Source organism: Triturus cristatus, chromosome 7 (assembly GCF_964204655.1).
Source record: "Triturus cristatus chromosome 7, aTriCri1.1, whole genome shotgun sequence".
Classification (NCBI taxonomy): Eukaryota; Metazoa; Chordata; class Amphibia; order Caudata; family Salamandridae; genus Triturus; species Triturus cristatus.
Genome location: NC_140590.1, coordinates 546,569,060 through 546,587,939, shown reverse-complemented (window position 1 = coordinate 546,587,939; position 18,880 = coordinate 546,569,060). Strand labels below are relative to the sequence as shown.

The 18,880-nt window shown below is 44.1% G+C and overlaps 1 protein-coding gene across 2 annotated transcripts in view; it reads right to left on the bottom strand.

The window, feature by feature from the left end:
• RECQL5 (RecQ like helicase 5) overlaps window positions 1-18,267 on the bottom strand; it is a 669,413-nt gene extending 651,146 nt beyond the window's left edge. Inside the window, exon 1 of one of the 2 annotated variants that reach the window (XM_085616996.1) lies at window positions 16,513-18,267. In XM_085616996.1, coding sequence (XP_085473122.1) covers window positions 16,513-16,636 — 124 coding nt within the window. In that variant the 5' untranslated portion in view covers window positions 16,637-18,267. The remainder of the gene's footprint in view (window positions 1-16,512) is intronic. The other variant, XM_085616997.1, reaches the window with a different exon arrangement.
• Window positions 18,268-18,880: the final 613 nt, after the last annotated feature.

The following is an 18,880-nucleotide window of genomic DNA, read 5'->3' as shown; positions in this document are numbered from 1 at the left end:
TATGTGAATCCAAAAAGGTTAGAAACTAGTCAACTTCAGCTTTTTGAGTAGGAGAGTGAAGTATACTTTTAGCATGGAACACAAAGGTTAATGCTGGGAGTTGTTATTTTCCACACAGGCATAGATCCAGAAGCAAAGGAGATACCCTAGTGACCAGATCAAGGTAGGGATCCATAAACAACAACATAAAGAACCCTACGGTTAACTGGTGTCAAGATCTTGGTAATGTTATGCGATGATAAAATAGTTTAGACTTTCCAGAGCGGTCATATACAACAGATGGATGTGCAGTATCCTGTATTTGAAAAAGAAGTTGGGGACAGTATAAGAAAAAGAAATAAAGGCAAAGATGCTGGGTCAGATGGTTTTCAATCTAAGGATTTCAATATTGCTATTGATCAAGCTCTAATGGCTATGAAAAGAGAGGTTAGACTGATCTTATTTGGAGGTGTGGCACAGATCACTTGGTCTAAAGAAACTTTTGTTTCAATCCTAAAACCAAACAAAGATCCAGCTAGCTGTGAGGGGAAATAAACCTATATCTCTCATATCTGTGATTTCAAGTGTTTCTTGTATACAATAGCAAGAATAAACAAGTAAATAGGGCTCCTAATATATAAGGACCAACAAAGGTTTCATCCAATAATAAGACTTCGGGATCTCATTCACAGATTAATTGGTACTGTGGAGTTAGCAGTGTCCTATTCAGTCCTGTTAGCCACAAATACTAGCTGCAGCCAGAGAATTTGGCGGATTTAATTGGTAGTTTTTGCTGCCTAGCCTTAAATGTTTTAGGTTATGACAAAAACAATGGAGACTATCAGGCAATGTTTAATACTTCTTATGCTAACACGTGTGAGGACCATACACACATCCGTCATACCAAAGAGCCAAAAGAAACCAGGTAAGGGAGACTGCACAGACTTTCCCAGGAGGGAGCGGGTAGGCAGACCCTCCTAAAGGATATAGGGGTACAGGCTACTACAGCCTGAGTAGAGACGGCAGTAGCCACTCTGTAAAAGAGCGCTGCATTATACATGTCCCCTCCACCTCAGAGCCAGGCTCTGATCTTCAACAAAATTTGAGGATTGCATGGGATTCTGGGTAGGAAAATGTTGGGGGATCCAAGCAAGCCATACCGTCCTGGACTCCCCCGGTGTCTAGTTTTCAGAAATGTCAGGGTTTGGGAGGCTGTCGAGCCCGGGACTAAAAACCCAGGTGACCCCCTTGCAAAAGCAGGTCGTTTTGTTATTGGTAATTTTGATGTCTCTACAATACGTTTTGGGCCCTTCCCTGTCGCAGGTACTTGGCCCAACCACACAAGTGAGGCACCATTTTTATCGGGAGACCTGGGGGAACGCTGGGTGGAGGGAGGTTTGTGGATCCACGCAGATTCCAGAACTTTCCATCAGATAAATGTGAGGAAAATGTAGTTTTTTGACAAAGTTTGAGGTTTGCAAAGGATTCTGGGTAACAGGACCTGGTGAGATCCATATGTCACCCCATCCAGGATTCCCCTGGATGTCTGGTTTTCAAAAATGTATAGGTTTGCTAGGTTTCCCAAGGTGCCAGCTGAGCTGGGGTCCAAAATCTACAGCTAGGCACATTAAAAAAAAAATTGTGATGCGTCCACGTTGCGTGTTGGGCTGTTTCCTGTCGTAGGCACGAGGCCTACCCACAAAAGTGAGGTAGCATTTGTATCGGGAGACTTAAGGGAACACGGATTAGTATAACAAGTGTTATTACCAATTGTGTTTCTTTACATTTCTGCCTTCCAAATGTAAGACAATTTGTAAAAAAATAAATCATTTTGACAAATGACCTCTAATTCACATACTTGTATGGTTACCCACCATTTTCGAGATGTGCAAATAACCACTGCTTCTAAACTCTATATTTTTGTTCCCATTTCAGAAATATATAGGTTTTGTTGGCACCTATTTTTCATGCTTTATATTTTACCAAATTAATTGTTATATACCCGGTACACAATGAAAAATTATTGCAAGACGCAGCTCAGTTTTTGGCTCTGGGTTCCTCAGCCTCTTGGTGAACCTACAAGTCCTATATAGCCCCAAAACCAGAAGGGTCCAGTGGATGTAACGGTGTATTGCTTTCAAAACTCTGTCATACTTAGAAGTTACAGATGAAAACGTTGATACAAATGGCTGTTATTTCACCTGAATTTCAATATTTTTCATTTTCAACTGTTAGTTTAATAGGTCTCGCCTTAAAGTTAAAGCCATTTGCTTTGCTATACAATACCATTAGCAAAGCAAATGGCTTTAACTTAATTAAAGGTGAGACCTACTGCATTTTCAATGCTTGTTTAGTTTGTACTTCATAAGGGGGAAAAGGTAATACTGTCCCCACTATTGCAAAAGTGAACTTTTTCAATGGGTGGAAAATGTGTGTCCAGAGAAAGAAACTAATTAAAAAAGTTATGTTGGTTTTCCTAGGGATGTGCAAATTCCTTGTTCCGGACTTGCGGTGTGGCTTTTTGATTGTGAATCATATACATTACTATCAGCATTTAAAACCAATTTAGGCACACAGCTCAAGAAAATGTATTGCGAATTAGCAAAGATTAGTAAATTCAGCAGAACCTTTGTGAGCCTGGCCCAGTGCCTTGAAATAACTAACATCCCTCGAGAAGCGAGGCCCCCTTCCTCCCGAGGCTTGGGTGGCCAAGCCGGTGGGGTAGGACGTTGTGTTGAGAACACCTGCTGATCTCATAGTCCGTTCCCAGAAACCCCCTGGAGCAGGAGGGCCAGGACCTTATCTCAGACACTGTTCCTCAGCAGAGACCTGCCCTGCCCTTGACCTCTGGCACAGGTGAGATCAGCACACTCCGTGCTGACCCCTAGAACCCTTGGCCGCAAGGCCCCCAAGCTCTCGGAGGGCATAGCCCCCTTATAAGCGGGGGTCAGAGCACGAGGAGGGCTGAACGTGCTGCTCCCGATCGCATTGGCTTCCCTTCAAGGAAAGGGCCCGGCTGCGCCCTTGCTCAAGAGTCAACTGTCACTGGCCTCCGCTTCCTCATTTCACGATTTCCTGTGTGTACAAAAAAAAAAGAAAAGGCCCAGAAACAGACATCGCTTTTTTTGTAAGAAAAGGCGCAATCTAACTCCACCTCACTGAACCCCCTTGCCCCCCCTTTAACTAAAGACTTAATGGAAACGCCAAATGACGACAGCAGCACATAGCCTGAATCAGGTAGACACCCAGCTATACATGCAATTTCTAACTGCCTGCATTTTCTGCCACTGCATTCACGCCCTTGTATGGTTTCCGCTCCCTGATCGCACTGCTCTAGCATTAGGGCTGGCAGAGAAGATCTGATCAGGGCTTGGAGGAGCAGGGTGGAGAGGATATTTCTGCTACACTGCACGAAAACCGACACAAAAGGCGGGGATGGAAACAAGCTGGCCCTTTCCACAAATTAGGCCGCTTTAGAACACCCTCTATCCTCCTCCCTTCGAGGGTTTTATTGCCATAGAGATGCCTTATTCTAGCTGTGTAACATCCACCACTACCTCAGATATAACAGGAACACAGACCATATAAATTATGCTCATTTGTAAATATACTTCGTTTTCGGCAGTGTCTCTGGAGATGGTCAGTTTACTCTGCAGAGTCTGTGCATAGTACTTGTCTCCATTGTAGACAATACTCGCCAACCACTTCAGGCCCTTCCCTGGAAGCTGCCGGACCCACACGACGGAGTAACAAGCACTGTCTGTGATAGAGACCCCAACACCTTTCAGGTCAAATCGGTGCTCTCCGAAGGCCTCACGACTGCAGGGGCAGATTCTCGCAGAGACACCTGGGAGAGAACACATGGGGAAAGAGAGAGAGCACGAGCGACACCCACAGAAAGCTTCTGGTGAATGGGAGGAAGAGAATGAGGGACATCCGGCAAGTGAGAGGAACACCGACCTGGTGAGACAAGGAGGAAGAAAAATATCATCGCAGGCCCCATGAAGTGCTACTAATTCATTTGTTGTTAAACCAACGAATGCGTAAGAGTCTGAACTAGAGAATGAAGAAAGCATCCATTTAAGGGTCCTTGCTGTTTAGCCTGGAAGCGAGCCCCTCATTAACAAGCAGTAGTAAAAGGAGATGCAAAGTGTCGCCCTCTTCCTTCCAAGAATCCACCTTGCCTTCATTACAAACTGTCCCCTAAACCCCGATTCCTGCAGCAATGGTAGTTTCCACGCAAATGGAGATTACAGCGGGCTGAATTTATGGGATGCAAGTCCTCGGAATGATGAGAGAACTGCAGAAATCTACAGTTTCTGAATGCTGCTGTTATTCCTCATTCCGAATGGGCCACGTTGGAATAGCGCCATATCATCACATCGGGTTGTTACCGTACCCTTATTGTACTGGGAATTACTGCATTTATTTCCCTCGGGCAACGTAGGTTAGAATAGTGTTCCCCCAATAAATCTTAATGTGTCCTGACTACCAGATAAAGGCAGTGACGAAAAGATTTTGTATTAAGCCTGAAACTCTAAACTTTCACTAAGATTTTTTCAGAACTCACAGCTCCGAAAAAAGAATGCTTTTTTGTGTGCCTTCTGCACTCCATAAATTGTCATCTATATAAGGGTAAGTTCAATAACGAACAATTACCAGTAACCACTACCCTTGGGTTCCGCGGTAGCTGATACTCATCACAAAGAGCGCCATTGCCGTCAGGGATAGTAAACACTATATAATTGGCATCACAATACAATTTACCCCTCTGGCTCCTTTCATTGTTTGGAAACTGAATTACTTCGTTAATTCCACTCCGTTGAAAGGAGACTCTCGGCTCCCAAACACAGGCAAGGATGCCACACTGTGAACACATCATGTACTATTTCTATTATTCCGATATGTTCCTGTTTGCGCGGCTAATAAATGCACGTGAAGGGCGAGAAGTCATTTCAGAGTGTCCGGCGAAGGTAGTCCGGTACACCTAAGCATCAGGCACGTGAAGGGCGAGAAGTCATTTCAGAGTGTCCGGCAGAGGTAGTCCGGTACACCTAAGCATCAGGTAGCCGTATGAAGAGGGTGGCATAAATGGCTCTGTAAACAGCTGCTGGAGTACAAAGGGAATGAGTGCGGTGGGCGTGAAGTTATGTACACAGAAGGTGGTCAAAAAAGTTTAACAACAGAAATGGGGACTCAGGAAACAAGCGTGCCGAAAACAAGCGTGGCGTGGTCCCAAAAGTTAAAGAGGATATCTTGTCTTTATGGGGCCATGTGTTTAAACACATGGCCCCATAAAGATAGGAAATCTTTTACGACAATAGGAAAGCCGGCAAGCCAGTCGAGGTGGGACGGCACAAAAAGCCAAAGGGAGGCAACACACACAGCTCTTTTCTAATGGCTGGCCACCGTTTAGCATAAACGGTGACGCCAGCCAATGGAAATGAATGGCGGGGCTTAAAGCTATTTTGTAAAAGTACTCTTCTGCAATAAATCTCGCCGAGTGAGCTATGCATGTGCGCAGCAACGGTAGGCGAGACCTAAAAAACATTGAAGGATCTACACAAATGACCCTTTGTTGAAAGCTGAATTTTGTCTACTTTTCTGAAATGTATAGCTTTCGGGATCCATTATTGCTTTCACACCCATTCCTACCACTAACTGGAAGGAGGTTGAAAGCACACAAAAAATAGCAAAAATAAGCTATGTCCCAGTAAAATGCCAAAACTGTGTAGAAAATGTTGGTTTTCTGACAAAAGTCTGCCAATCCCTGAAAACTGAGAAGATGGTGATTTCAGCACCACAAACCCTTTGTTGATGCCATTTGCAGGGGAATCGACAAACCCTAGGTACCTTTAGAATCCTCAGGGTGTTGGAAAAAAAGGACGTAAATTTGACGAAGATACCTGATGTGGACAAAACATTACAGGGGCCTAAGCGCAAACTCCCCAAATAGCCAAAAAAGGCTTAGCACGCGGGGGGAGGCCTAGCAGCAAAGGGGTTAACAGCATTTTCATCAGGGCGGGCAGGAATTTTTCTCGTCATGTTTAAAAACTATCACTTTTAATAAATACATAACTAAAGCATGAAGAGTTAGCACACTGTCATTTGTAATCAGCAGATTTTACAATGAAATGGCCACAAACTTTGCCACTGACATGCAGCTTTACTGATAAAACTATATAGTGTACAAACAATATGTTTTGAGATAGAGTGTCTGCAAATATGTGTCATTTGCACATCACCAAGTAAAGTATTCTCTTTTGTTTTGATCCTATTTAACTTTTTGTTTGCATCCCACTTTTTAATTACAAAAAATGTGCTTTTGTAATTACGGATATATTTTGAAATATTTGTAATATTAATTTACAGGTTATTTATTTAAATGTTATGTGTTAGAGAAAAATAACTGACATTTTCAGACAGCTCACTTGACAAAAACCTCTAACTCTAGTTAGAAAGAAAAAAATAAACCTAATTTAAAAGCAGCAATTAGTTAAAAGACAGACTGACATTTTACCTCTTTCACTGAACAGACAGCAAAGGTGTCAAGATAAAAACAAGATTTAATGGCATATTTATGGCTCATTTACTTTCTGAATGAACAGAACACCCGTTCCTTTCCAGCCTAAATTTACTCCCGGATGGGACTAGTAAATGCTAAAAATAGCTTGACCTGATTAAAGTTTACTGGCAATTGCGAGTGGGCAAGTAGATTTGTTGAGGCCTGATTTAGACCATGATAGTCCACACAGAAGCGCAGGTCAGCTGACCCTTGCTTAAGCACTAATAACACTGAGCTGGCTCAGGGACTACAGAAAGACTCAATAACACTTAGGTCTAGTATCTTGACCACTTCAGTCTTGATGCATTCTGAACTCGGTTGGACATCCTATATGTCTGGTTCTTAATAGGCGGAGTGTCCCCAGTGTCTATCTCCATGACAGCCCTGGGCTAAGCAAGAAGAGATGGGGGAAGTCCCCCCAGCAACTCTTTACACTCTGCTTGCTGTTCAAGTGTTAATTCTGAGGAGAGCTTAACTCCCTCAACTTTCTGATCACCTTGCAATAAGTCAGGGTGTGGCTCATTCTCCTCCTCTACTACTTCAGCCATTGCAAGTACAGAAACCGTGTAACACCTGCAGAGAAACGTTTTGAGACGATTCACATGGAACATCTTCTGAGGCTAATGTACAGCACGTGTCAACTAAATAGTTGACATCAGAAATCTTCCTCATAACTTCGTAAGGGCCACACCAGTATTTGTCCAGAGCCCTGTGACAGATGGTCTTCAGTACCCAAATTCCATGGCCCTCCTGGTACCAGTCAGCATAGCCTTCGGGTCACACCATTCCTTCATCAGCTCCTGACTGGCATTAAGATTGTCCTTCGCTTTACTCAAGAGCTGCGCCATCAGCCTCCAGAGGCCAGGGACATAGTCCCACACATCACGTTTAAGGGACTTAGGGTTGCCCTCTCAGCCCTTTTCGAGGAAGGTCAGGGAACCTCGGACAGGATGTCCAAAAAGAAGTTCAAAGGAACTGAACCCTACTACTCTCTGTGGTATCTCCTTGTAAGGGGACAAAAGGCATTGCAAGTAGAAATCCCACCTCCTCTTGAGGAGATTATGCTCTCCAAGGTCTTATCAAATCGATACAACAGTCCATTGGTTTGGGGCTGGTACACGGTGAAGAAGTGGTAAGGCATGCCTACTTCTTCCCCACATTGCCTTCATATGGGAGAAAATGAATTTTATTTCTCTTTCTGAAACCACACTCTAGGGCAGTGCTTTCCAAAGTCTGGGTCGCGGCACATTACTGTGTCGCCTGCCATGTGTGGGTGTGTCACTCGATGACAAGAGGTCTACTCATCATGCAGGACGCATGTTAGTGACGCAGTACCCGTTTCTGTGGAAGGCGGAAAGGAAGAGCATCGGGCTGCCATTCTTCCGTAGGCCCGGCGGTGAGTAAGATACTGCGGCGTGAATGTCGGGAGACGGAGCTGCTGGCTTCCCCCCTCCATTGGGCCATTACAGACACAGACAGGGGTCCTGGCCCGTTCAGTGGTTCGGATACGCCACGGGCACAGCCAGGGTCTAGGCCCGTTTCCCGAAATGGCACAGCGCCTCGTGGTGTATGGAGGGTGGGCGCGATCAACCTTTGATTAGCTGTAATGGTAAAGTAGACATACACGCCCATGCCTTGGATCCCACCGCCCAGTCTAAATATGTTTAGGGCACATTGAGGACATACCTGACAAGTGAAGACACTGGATATTGAATGGTAGGTGCTTCACTTAAGACAGAGAGTAATCTGGCTGGACCATGTGGGATGCTAGCAGCTATCTTCGGATTGTATCAAAGTTTACTCTGAAATACACTAACTAACTCAAAGGGATTGCATAAACAGTATCTACGTGTGATGCATAAGAATATGGCTCAATAACCCCGAATAGAGAATAGATTATAGAGCCGCTGGACAAGGAGACAGTTGGTCTACTACCCACAAATATGTACACTTGTATATATATTAACGTTCTGCTAAGGAACATTTTAAGACAAGGGAGTTCATCAACTGAGCAAAGAAATGAAGTGGGCCGAATAAACATCACTATGCTTTTGTACCACACCCTGCAATAACCTTTTAATAATGTACCCCACAATTGACTGACCGAGTTAATGTTCACAGTGCTTGCAAGTGTGCATTGTTGGATAATACTGACAAAATTTGAGTTACAAAAAGTACCTAATTCAAAGGCCCACTGTTGTTCATTTACGAGTGCCTTGTGACAACACAGAAAGAAATGGACCAGTTTAATTTCTGTTTGATTGTCTTCTACTTTATGCCATTCGAATTATTTTGTGCTATGAAGACAGCCTTTGGCGTGGCTGTTGCACTCTTACAGCAAATATTACTGCAGTCATCCATTATCGGAATTTTTATCCTTTGGGTCATCAAGGCACCGTGTCGCGAGACGATGCAGGTCTAAAAAGTGTGTCACCAACATGAAAAGTTTGGAAACCACTGCTCTAGGGGAATCCAGCCCTGGAAAAGATCCCTTGGAGAGCCCTAGCTACCATCTTGACTATAGTGCTTCTCAAGGACATTGCTTCCGTGTACCTGGTGCATGAGCCACCACAACTAGTATGTACTTGTTATATTATTGGAGTCTGGATCCCCCCGAAAATACAGTCATTTGCAATTTTGTTAGGAACTAAGAAACTCGATCATTTCCAAATCTGGTCAACTACATTGTTTTCTCACACTTTAATGTTGGTTCTAGTGTTTGACTTCAGAAAAAAAGCATCCCTTTCGCAACACTTACTCACCATTTATTCATGTACTGATCCGGAGGATTAGTGGTGCACCACTCCAAAATTCTCCAAAATTACTGAGGGCATTGTGAAGTGAAGAAGTCTAGCTTTACATATACCCGGGACCTTTATGAGATAATAGATATTTTTCGAGATAGGAAGGAGAACACTATCCCTACATCCCAACAAGAAGAATTGGAACCCTCTTGAAAAATCCACAGGGTGACACACATCAAGGAATCAGGATACGCTTGAAGACCAAAACATTGACCTTTAGATATTTATGTGACAAAATATGTCCTGAAGAAGGTTGGGTGATCCAGCATAAATATCACTGAAACGCCATGTCAACAGAACTTGGATTTATTACGTTTTTTTTTTAATAACAATCATTATCTTGTGATAATCCAAAAATTGTTTTAATTGTATAAGTGGATTAACTGGCTGAAAATTGCATATTGTGCCCACAAGTCTTTATAAGATTTTATAATAAATATTGTAATGACATACAAGTGCAATAAAGATGGAATTGTACACAATATGTTTTTAAAATATATTGTGTTATGATTTTATGGAATGTTAACTTTGAGTATGTTAAATAAATTATAAATTTTTATATAAAACAGTGTTCAGAGATAAGACAGTAATGCTGAAAATGTTTATAGTGGTGCATCTCTAATACTCCGGATCAGTACGTGAATAAACGGTGTGAGTGAGTGTTGCAAAGGGGACCCTTCTTTTTCTGAAATTTGTAATTAACCCGGTCACTTTTGGTGATATAGAAGGGGACTTCTCTCATATTTGTGGGGTGCTTAGTGTTTGAACATGCAACAAAAGACATTCATCACATTTATTCAATTTCAATGTTGATACGCTTGATGTAACAAACTAAAGGAGAGTTTTTAAAGATGAAAACAGCACAGCCAACAGGTGTTTAGTCTGAAACAACTTCCTCAGGGCCGCTATAAATTGGCACTGGTGATGGTGACCACATAGATGGTGTAGCAACTGGTAAGTAAAAATGTGGATAGTATAGGAGAAATTAAATAAAGTTATTAACTTGTTGATTTGATGTATTGTTCCATCAATCCAAAATAAGGCAGTATCACAATTGGGGACTGAATTACCAAGCATTCATGTATGCCCCCTTGATATGGGGAGTATTTGTAATGCACATCCAACAGGACAATCTCAAGTATAGTGATTAGGATGCCCGAAAACGTATGTACTTGTTACCCGAGGATGATGGAGGATCAAAGGGACCAACTATATGAATCCCCACCCACTTAAAGGGTAGCCCACCTCAGGTGGGAGCACCAAAGGTGCCCTGGTCTGGCCACCAGACTTGTCCCTGGCCCTACTGGCCAGGAAGGTTTGGCAAAACCTCTCCACATCCTGACCAACTCCTGGCCAGCAGAACAGAGGTGATAACCTGTCTTTTTCATGCCACAATGACCCGCTAAGTGTACTTCATGGGCTAACTACAACAGGAGATTCCTATGCACCCAATAAACCACCAGCCTTTTGTTGGATGCTGGTTCAGGGTCAGTAAGTTCACTGTTTAGTAGTCCATCTTCCAAAGTCCCCTTGTGCTTTTCACCTACTACAGTAGAGACCTGGTCCTGGACAATCTTCCGCAGGCCCACAAGTGTAGTACACTCAGTCTGTGACTTAAGTCTCTGCTCTCCTAACAGTCCTCCTTCCGCAAGCAGCTCCTGCAACTCCAGCAGAAACTTATACTCCAACAACTTATCCTCCTCTGGATGCTCGCCATCCTTTCCAACTAGAGCAGTAGGTACTGACAGCAGGATTGGTGCCTTCTCAGAGTCTGCCCTTGATTCTGGTTTTGGTGTGCTCCCTTCTGGTCTCTATTCCACTACAGTAGTCTCCTCCTAAAAAGGAAGCAGTTTACAGTCTTTGCCCTGGTGAGCACAACAGATGAAGTCCAGGCTGAATGGGCTCCTGGTTCTAACCCCGGTTCAACAAGATTATTCCCAAGAAAGCATCCAGCACCCTGCTTCTCTCGCACCACCACATCAACCATGGCCTTATTACCATTCACCTCTACCTCCACTCTGGCAGAAAAGTACTCCATGCGAACAATGCTAGCTACCAGACCTTAACCCATGGAACCAGGGATGATCTCCTGAGGTTTGAGATATTTCCGCCCAACCATAGTCCTGTGGGCACCAGTATTCCTTATGGCTGGAACCGGCCTTCCACTGATACCTGCCACACTCATATAGCCCCTCGAGCTTGGGTAAATATGCTTAAGGGACTCTGTATCTAGTTTCCAAGTGACTAAGTTAAATTCTGATGAGCCTACCTTTGTCTCGATCCACTGAAAGCACACTTGCTATCATGGGCACCGCTGGCACTGCATCCTTAATTTGGCAGTCCTTTATGTGTCCCTCTCAATTACAACAAAAGCATTTCACTAGATTGGGAGTAAAAGAAACCTTCCCTCCATCCTAATTCTGGTGCCGACTAGGGACCCCGCTCCTCTTGGACTCTGTACTGGCCGAGACCCTTGGAACTATTCTGGCTCTTCCCCTCTGGTTTAGAAACAGACTGCTGGGATGTTATCTCCCCACTGGGCTTGGAATTGTGGTGCTCCTGCCCCTTGTTAACTCTCTTGGCAAGTTTTTCTGGATCCTTGTCAGTAAGGTCAGATAAGTACTTTTTGAGAGGGATAGAGCAACCTTCTCTGAGACGCTCTGCAATCCTTACCTGATTCACAGACTGGTAATCATTTGTTTAAAATGCCTCTCCCCCACTCATTCCAGTCAAGCACTGTATCTTGGATCAAATTCTCAAAACAGAACGCCAGCTGCTTTCTAGTTCTCATTGAACCTATGCAAGTACTGGGCTGACTTCCACCAAAACCATCTAATCAGAACATCCTTCATACACTCCTATGTCAGTTTGTCCTTCTCAGGCATCCTTTCAATGACCTCAGTGCCAACCTCAGTCCCTTCCTTAGTCTCTGCTGAGGGAGGCGACTCGGAGTTGCTGCCCTGGCTGTTCGTTTAGACATTGAGCCTTGCTAGTGAGTTTAAAAGTATGGATCCAGACGAGAATATCTGTTGCAGGGCCATGCATATGTATCAATTCCTTTGGCCCCTTGGTGGTGTTCTACTTAAACTTGGATGGGGGGGGACTATCACCAGAGCTGACCCCTTTCTCTGCTGCCAGACAGAGTTTTTCCATCTCCAGGGCTTTCTGCTCCTTTTCCAATTCCCTATCTCTCTCCTTATCCTGTATCTCAATCTCCTTCTCTTTTTAAGCCACTCTTTTTGTCGATCCCCGTCTGGCAGACCTTTTTTAGCTGCTCCCACTCCAATTTCCTTGCCTTCCCCTCTGCTAAACCCTTAGCTTCCTGGGGTTGCAGCTAGTTTCAGGGACTCTGCTAGGTCAGTCTATCCAAAGGAGGTGAATCATGGAGCAGGGGAAATGTTAACTCCAGAAATAGGGGGAGGGTGGGGGGGGGGATAAAGTAGAGGGGAAGGTCTAAGGGAAAGCACAGGAGAAAGCCTAGGGAAAGGCTTGTGGAGCAGGTCTAGGGCAAGCCTGCACTAAAAGGACTTTGGAGGTTTGTGACATCAGTGCTCTCCTATAAGTTTTCCACCTCCTTCTCACTCTGCGCTGCAATGGCCTCTCCCTCCAAACATTTTCCAATGTGGCTAACCAAGTGTTCCCTGTTCTTAGACCATGGGACCCTCAGTAAGCACTTATTTGCTATTTTATTTAATTCATCTACGGACAAGTCCTTTAGTTCAGATTCCTTTCCAGTGTTACCTGCCATCTACAGGACTTATCAGCTGGTGTCAGCGTCCACTGAGTGACGCCTAGGGATTCAACACCGCTTGCCCACCAATATGACGATCGCATTCTTGGGACACCATGCATGTCAGGGGTTACTGGGCTCCAGTTGCATCAATAGGAGCCGTTTCCCTCTGGGGTCCTGTGGCCACAGTACTACTCGACCTCACACTGTAAAACCAAGTACTCCTCTACAAAATTTGCCTCTCTCGGGGTAGCGAGATACAGCTTTCCAGGCTTACTAAAGGAGGCAAAATGGGTTAGACATTCAGAATACAGTTTACCCCCTAATACCAGTTAATAAGATCAATGTTGACTCAGTGCTTTACTTTATAAAAGTAAAGTACTTTAATTCACACATGAAAAATATACTACACAACACTGAGATACACAATGGAAACCAGAAGCCTCTACAACCCTCTCGGCCGGACTCCTGACCTCAAACAGAAATTGAGCACCTAGACACTAAGCCATAAAAAAAACAGTTAACATTGCATTCTATATAGACATTGCACACGGTTACTCTTCAAAGCTATGGTACCAATACTTGTATTGCATTGTTAGGGTTTCAGGAGTTAAAATGAAGTCAAATGTTCCTGGTCCACCCTCTGACCCACCACCCAAAAGAACAGAAGTGCCCACCTCCCTTGTCAAGGACACCACTCTGGTGGTGTTGGGGATCGAGAAAGTGGGGGGCCTGATGTCCAGTAACCACTGGACTACCTGTAGGAGGGTAGTGGCTGGCCAGAGTGCCAGTCCACCCAGATACCTTCAGATGACCCAAAAGAGGTGGTGGTCTGTGCCACAGAGCCCACTTGTCACAGTCTAGATGTTATAATAGCAGGGCACCCACTGGAACAGACCTGGAACTGGTACCTACTAGCTACCAGTGTAGGTCACGCAAGGACAAAGCTGGAGACTATGAAAGTAGTCGGGCAGAGATCAAGCGTTCAAATGGTAAATTCTTTAACAGGACACTCTTCCTTCAGCTACACACATGAACTGAAAGCACCCACAGGATCCCACAGCACTGGGGAGGGGTCAGGGGCAAAGGAGTCTCCTCTTCAACAACCACATGGATAACCTGCAGTCTTCCTCGATGTTGATGAGCAGCAAGTTTCCTTTTTTTCAGAGCACTGTCTTAAGTCTTCTTGAGTTCCGAAGGACAGAATAGCCTCCACAACCCTCAGACAGCTCTGTCTCAGTTTCTGTTTCAATACCCATTTGACAAGCTGCAGCCCAACTCCTTCCATCAGACTGGCAAATTCCATTCACCTGTAATCCATCACAGAGACACCTTCTCAATTTCAAACCCTACTCTTAGGTCTGGATGAAGAATGACAATCCAATCGTCAGACTCCACTCCTACGGACCCCTTGTGAATGCCTTGTTAGAAAAGAGAACAGCCTTGAACAACCAACTGGCTGATAAGGGCAGACTTATCATTCCCTCAGTTACAGGCTAATCCAATCAGAGGGTATGCTACTTTTGCATTCTGGGGGCCCTTCCAATCCTGGAGCATATGCGCTGCATGTTCACTGCATTATCAGTCCCTGTGAAGAGGGCTCTTGGTAATTGTCTGTCTTATCCCCCAAAGAGGCATTTTAATTAACTCCATACCATGAGGCTCTGACCGTCATCCAGCATAAAGGGAGGTAGTTGCCCCACCAAAGGGAGTATTAGCTAAATACAGATATAAACTAGTGTCTACCCCAACTCACCAAACTTCTACCAAGAAGGGAGGGGCCCAGGGGAGTTGGACCGCCCATCAGAACAGATACCAGCTCAGCTCACATTAAACGCAATGGCACACCATCCTCACCTAGTGAACTCACTGGCTCTCAATACACACATACTGCAGAGACAGAAAAAATCCAAGCATGGGCAACTGCAAAGACTTTACCAGGAAGGAGCTGGTAGGCAGCCCCTCCTAAAGGGGACAGGGGTATGGTAACAGAGTATAGTTTAATGCTGCCACCCCCGTCAGTCTACCACAGCCTGGGTAGAAAAGGAAATAACCACTCTCTATAGAAGAGGAGTGCCTTATACATGTCCCCTCGACCTCAGAGTCGAGCTCTATGATCTCAATCGAAGTAAACAGGAAGAACATCAGTGAACATCTGCAAATATCATGTTCACAGAGGTACAGATCAAGAAACCTTACAGTGCTTTCAAGTGATTCGCCAGGAGATCAGCACAGGGCAGTGAAGCACGTTCTCCAGAGACATGCAGAAGAGTTCCCGTCCAAACAACAGGTAATAATGGATACCTGGCAAAAGAATTACCTATCACTCGGGGAACAAAACAGGGATGCCCCAATACCAGAAGCTATTTGATTAATGCATTGAACCATTAGCACAGCTACATGATCAGATTCAGGACTTATCCTGTTTAAATACTTTGACTATAAAAATGACAAAGTGCTCTTTACAGATGGTTAGTTAATTTGCGTCTCTATTGCGGCTCGAACCATCTCACTGGTAGACAAAATCACAGAAGAGTTTGGCCAGATGTGCAGGAATTGCATGCACAAAAGCAAGTCTAATGTCAAGACCTGAAAATCTGCCTTTCAAACACAAAGAGGTGGAGGATATTAGATTACAAAAGATCGGAACTCTTTAGTTACTGCTAATATAGAAACTGTCAGTAGGAAAACTGAGAACATCCTAAAGCTAAGGTGCATTTCCCCTCAGTATCTATGGCAGTCTCTCTCTCTATTGGAATGTCAACTATTCTGTAACATGTATTTATTCTATGCAATGCATTTATATGTTAGATTTAAAAAGAGGTACTGCCAAACTTACAAATATGATGTTGGCCAATACAATAAAAAATGATCAGGTCAATAATTAAAGTTACAGACGAAAGTGTATTAGATCTCTTATCATTATCCAATCGTGCATTATAGTGGTAAGGGGTCTGTATCTAAATATTCAGCACCTGCGTTTTTTTTTTTTTAATGTGAGAATAAAGGTTCTTCAATATGCCGCTGGGTTTTGATGTGATATTGGGACAGCAGCAAGAATTCCCTACTATGGATATCACCAGCAAATCTGAGATAAGCTTGATGCTCTGTAATTTGTGTGATGCCATAAGCATACCAATTCATACAGTGGGGTGTTTGAATTGGGATGGCCTGCTGGGAGAAAGCAAACTACTGGGATATGCGAGACTGGAAAGTATACAGTAGGCCTTCAAAACAAATATGTTCAGATGGAAACTTAAACTACTAAATTTACGATGCAGCACTACAATAATGCCACATCAACACAATGCAGAAAAGCGATAATCTACTGGAAAATACTGGTGATGCATATATTTATAAATGGACAATGTTGTTGAATCAACTTTTTTTTTTTTGCCAACAGTTCAGTGTTCAGAATTGCTGTGGTGGCTTACCTTCTACCACAGTCCTGACAGCACTCTCTTGTAGTGCTGTTCTAAAGGTGTCAAATCCAAAGACCTTCTTGAGAGTTTCCATGACCTTATCATCCACTCTGGAAGAGGAAGCGTTGGCGTTCATCTTGTACAGGAGATAGGGTCTGAAGAGAGGAGACCGAATGCTGCTTAAGGCAAGTTTGATGAATTGGGTTGGCGACTGAAGAAACTTCCTCTGCCTGTCAGTTATGTGCTCCAGGACACACCGTGTATCAGCAATCAAAAGGCTGGACTTTCATCTTGATGGCCACACAGGAACAACCCAAGTGCCTCTATGATGAGCAGCAATCAGCGTAACTTAAAGCCATAGACTGAAATCCTTGCATCACCAAGTGTATTTGTGCCACATGGTCGGTCAGTTTGAAGACAATCCTCCACGACACAACAGAATGCGGCTCACACAGAACAAGTCCTGGGGTCCACGAGATAATGTGGGTGCTGAGAAACAGACAAAGCTCTATTGGAGAATTTTTATCTTTCTTATACCTAAAATGTTGTCTTGTACAGCCTGGTACAACAGCAGCAGCGTCGTTATAAAATTATGTAAGAAGTGACGGGAGTCTTTTAATGTCTCTCACTCTGCTACTTTTCTCTCTCCTGAAAAATATCTCACTGTCACTGCTCTGTGTGTCCAGGTCATGTCTCTCAGTTTACATCCGAGTTCCTTTGCGATTGTCTGTCCTACTATGTTGTCTATACCTCCTGTATACGCATCACGGTCTCTAGCTTCAGCTCTTTGATGTCATTCTCTTCTAGAGAAAAAACACTGCGTGTGCCTGCATTCACCTACCTATTTTTCAAAGATGTACCTATTCTGTATCTTCACTACTAACCCAATTTTTATCCACTTGTTTGTGCTCTCTGCTTAAGTAGTTGAAAGCCCTGCATCGATGTCTCCCTACCTACCCCTTCTCTTGAAATGTCCTATCACCAACCCCACCGCCTTCCAAAAACAAACCTTCTCTTGTGGTCTCACTTAGGTTACCTTCCTGCTGTCTCACCTATCTCTATTTTTGGTAGGTGCTTCATATGTCCTCCCCTGTTTTACTGCCTCCTTTCCAATCATTCGTTAGTGCTTTCCTACTCTGTTGTGGTTTAACCCTGGAGATTATATGCTGTGGGTAAGTTTCCTGGACTCACCTTTCCATTGACATATCCTCAGTTCTTAGGGTCTCTCCTCTTTCCGTTAATCTCTCCGTAAGACACCCTGCTCTTTTGATAGCACTTTTTCTACTAATTTTCCCTGGTGTTCTGCTTCTTTTCTCGGTCTCTTCCGAAGACTCCTCTTTTTCTCTCCCAAAAGCTTAGTCTCTCTCTTGGTTCCTGCCAGCTATTCCAGTTTTGTTGCTCCAGCTTTCAAGATCTCGCAATTTTGGTCTGTTCCATAAATTCACTGTCTGCTTTGATTTCTTTTCTACGCCTCGTCTATCTCTTACGTCTTCCCTGTTCCTAATATCTCCGAGGTGACCCACTTTCTGTACCTCTGTTGCACTACCTCCTCGGTCTTTAAACTCCCCCTCTTTTTCTGGTCTCGTACTTTTCCTTAACTTCGCCTCAACTTCAGTTCATCCCAGCGCGTTTTGATGATGTCACATAGTAACGCTAAAAGGAATCTCTGAGCGGTTTTTCTCCCTCTCTGTTTCCTAGTCTTCTTTCTCAGTGACAGCCGTCTGGTAGTCAGTAATATCAGCTCTACCGGCAGCGACAGCGTGGAACAGCGCCCGTGCACATAAAGAGAAGACTGGAGCAGTAGAAATAGAAGAGGGACACTTTCTGCTTTAATATGCAAGTCGGCCATCTTGTAGTATGGTTATAGTTTAAGAAGAGGGCAGCCGATGAGATTTGGGTTAGCTAAGTAGCGGCATAGCAAAGATCATCTCTACGTGGCCATGATCTCGCAATCCTGAGACAATGGGGATGGAGTCAGTTAACGTGGTGGCAGGATCAACGGCTGTTAGAAAAACAAGCATTTGCAATGCAATAGGTCTCGCCTTTGCATAAGTTTGAGCTATTGGCATTGTAAATGACAATGCCTTTTATATATGTGTTTTGAAAACCTGTAAGCGGTGCGTAAATACACAGTTTGGACTTATAGTCTTTGCTTACGAGAAGCAAGGCTGGCAGTAACTGCACTCTCCCGACCCCATTGTGGCCCAGCCTGTCCTGTCACTTTGCGCATCCGTCCTGTTAATGTGCAGATAGGCTCCAACCCCTATAATCACCTCTATTAACAGACTTGAGTCAACACCTGTATTCTGGGATACCCCCAAGTCTTATTTATGTGAGTGGAGAGGAATAGAGGAGTGGAGAGGAGGAGAGGAGCGGCGCA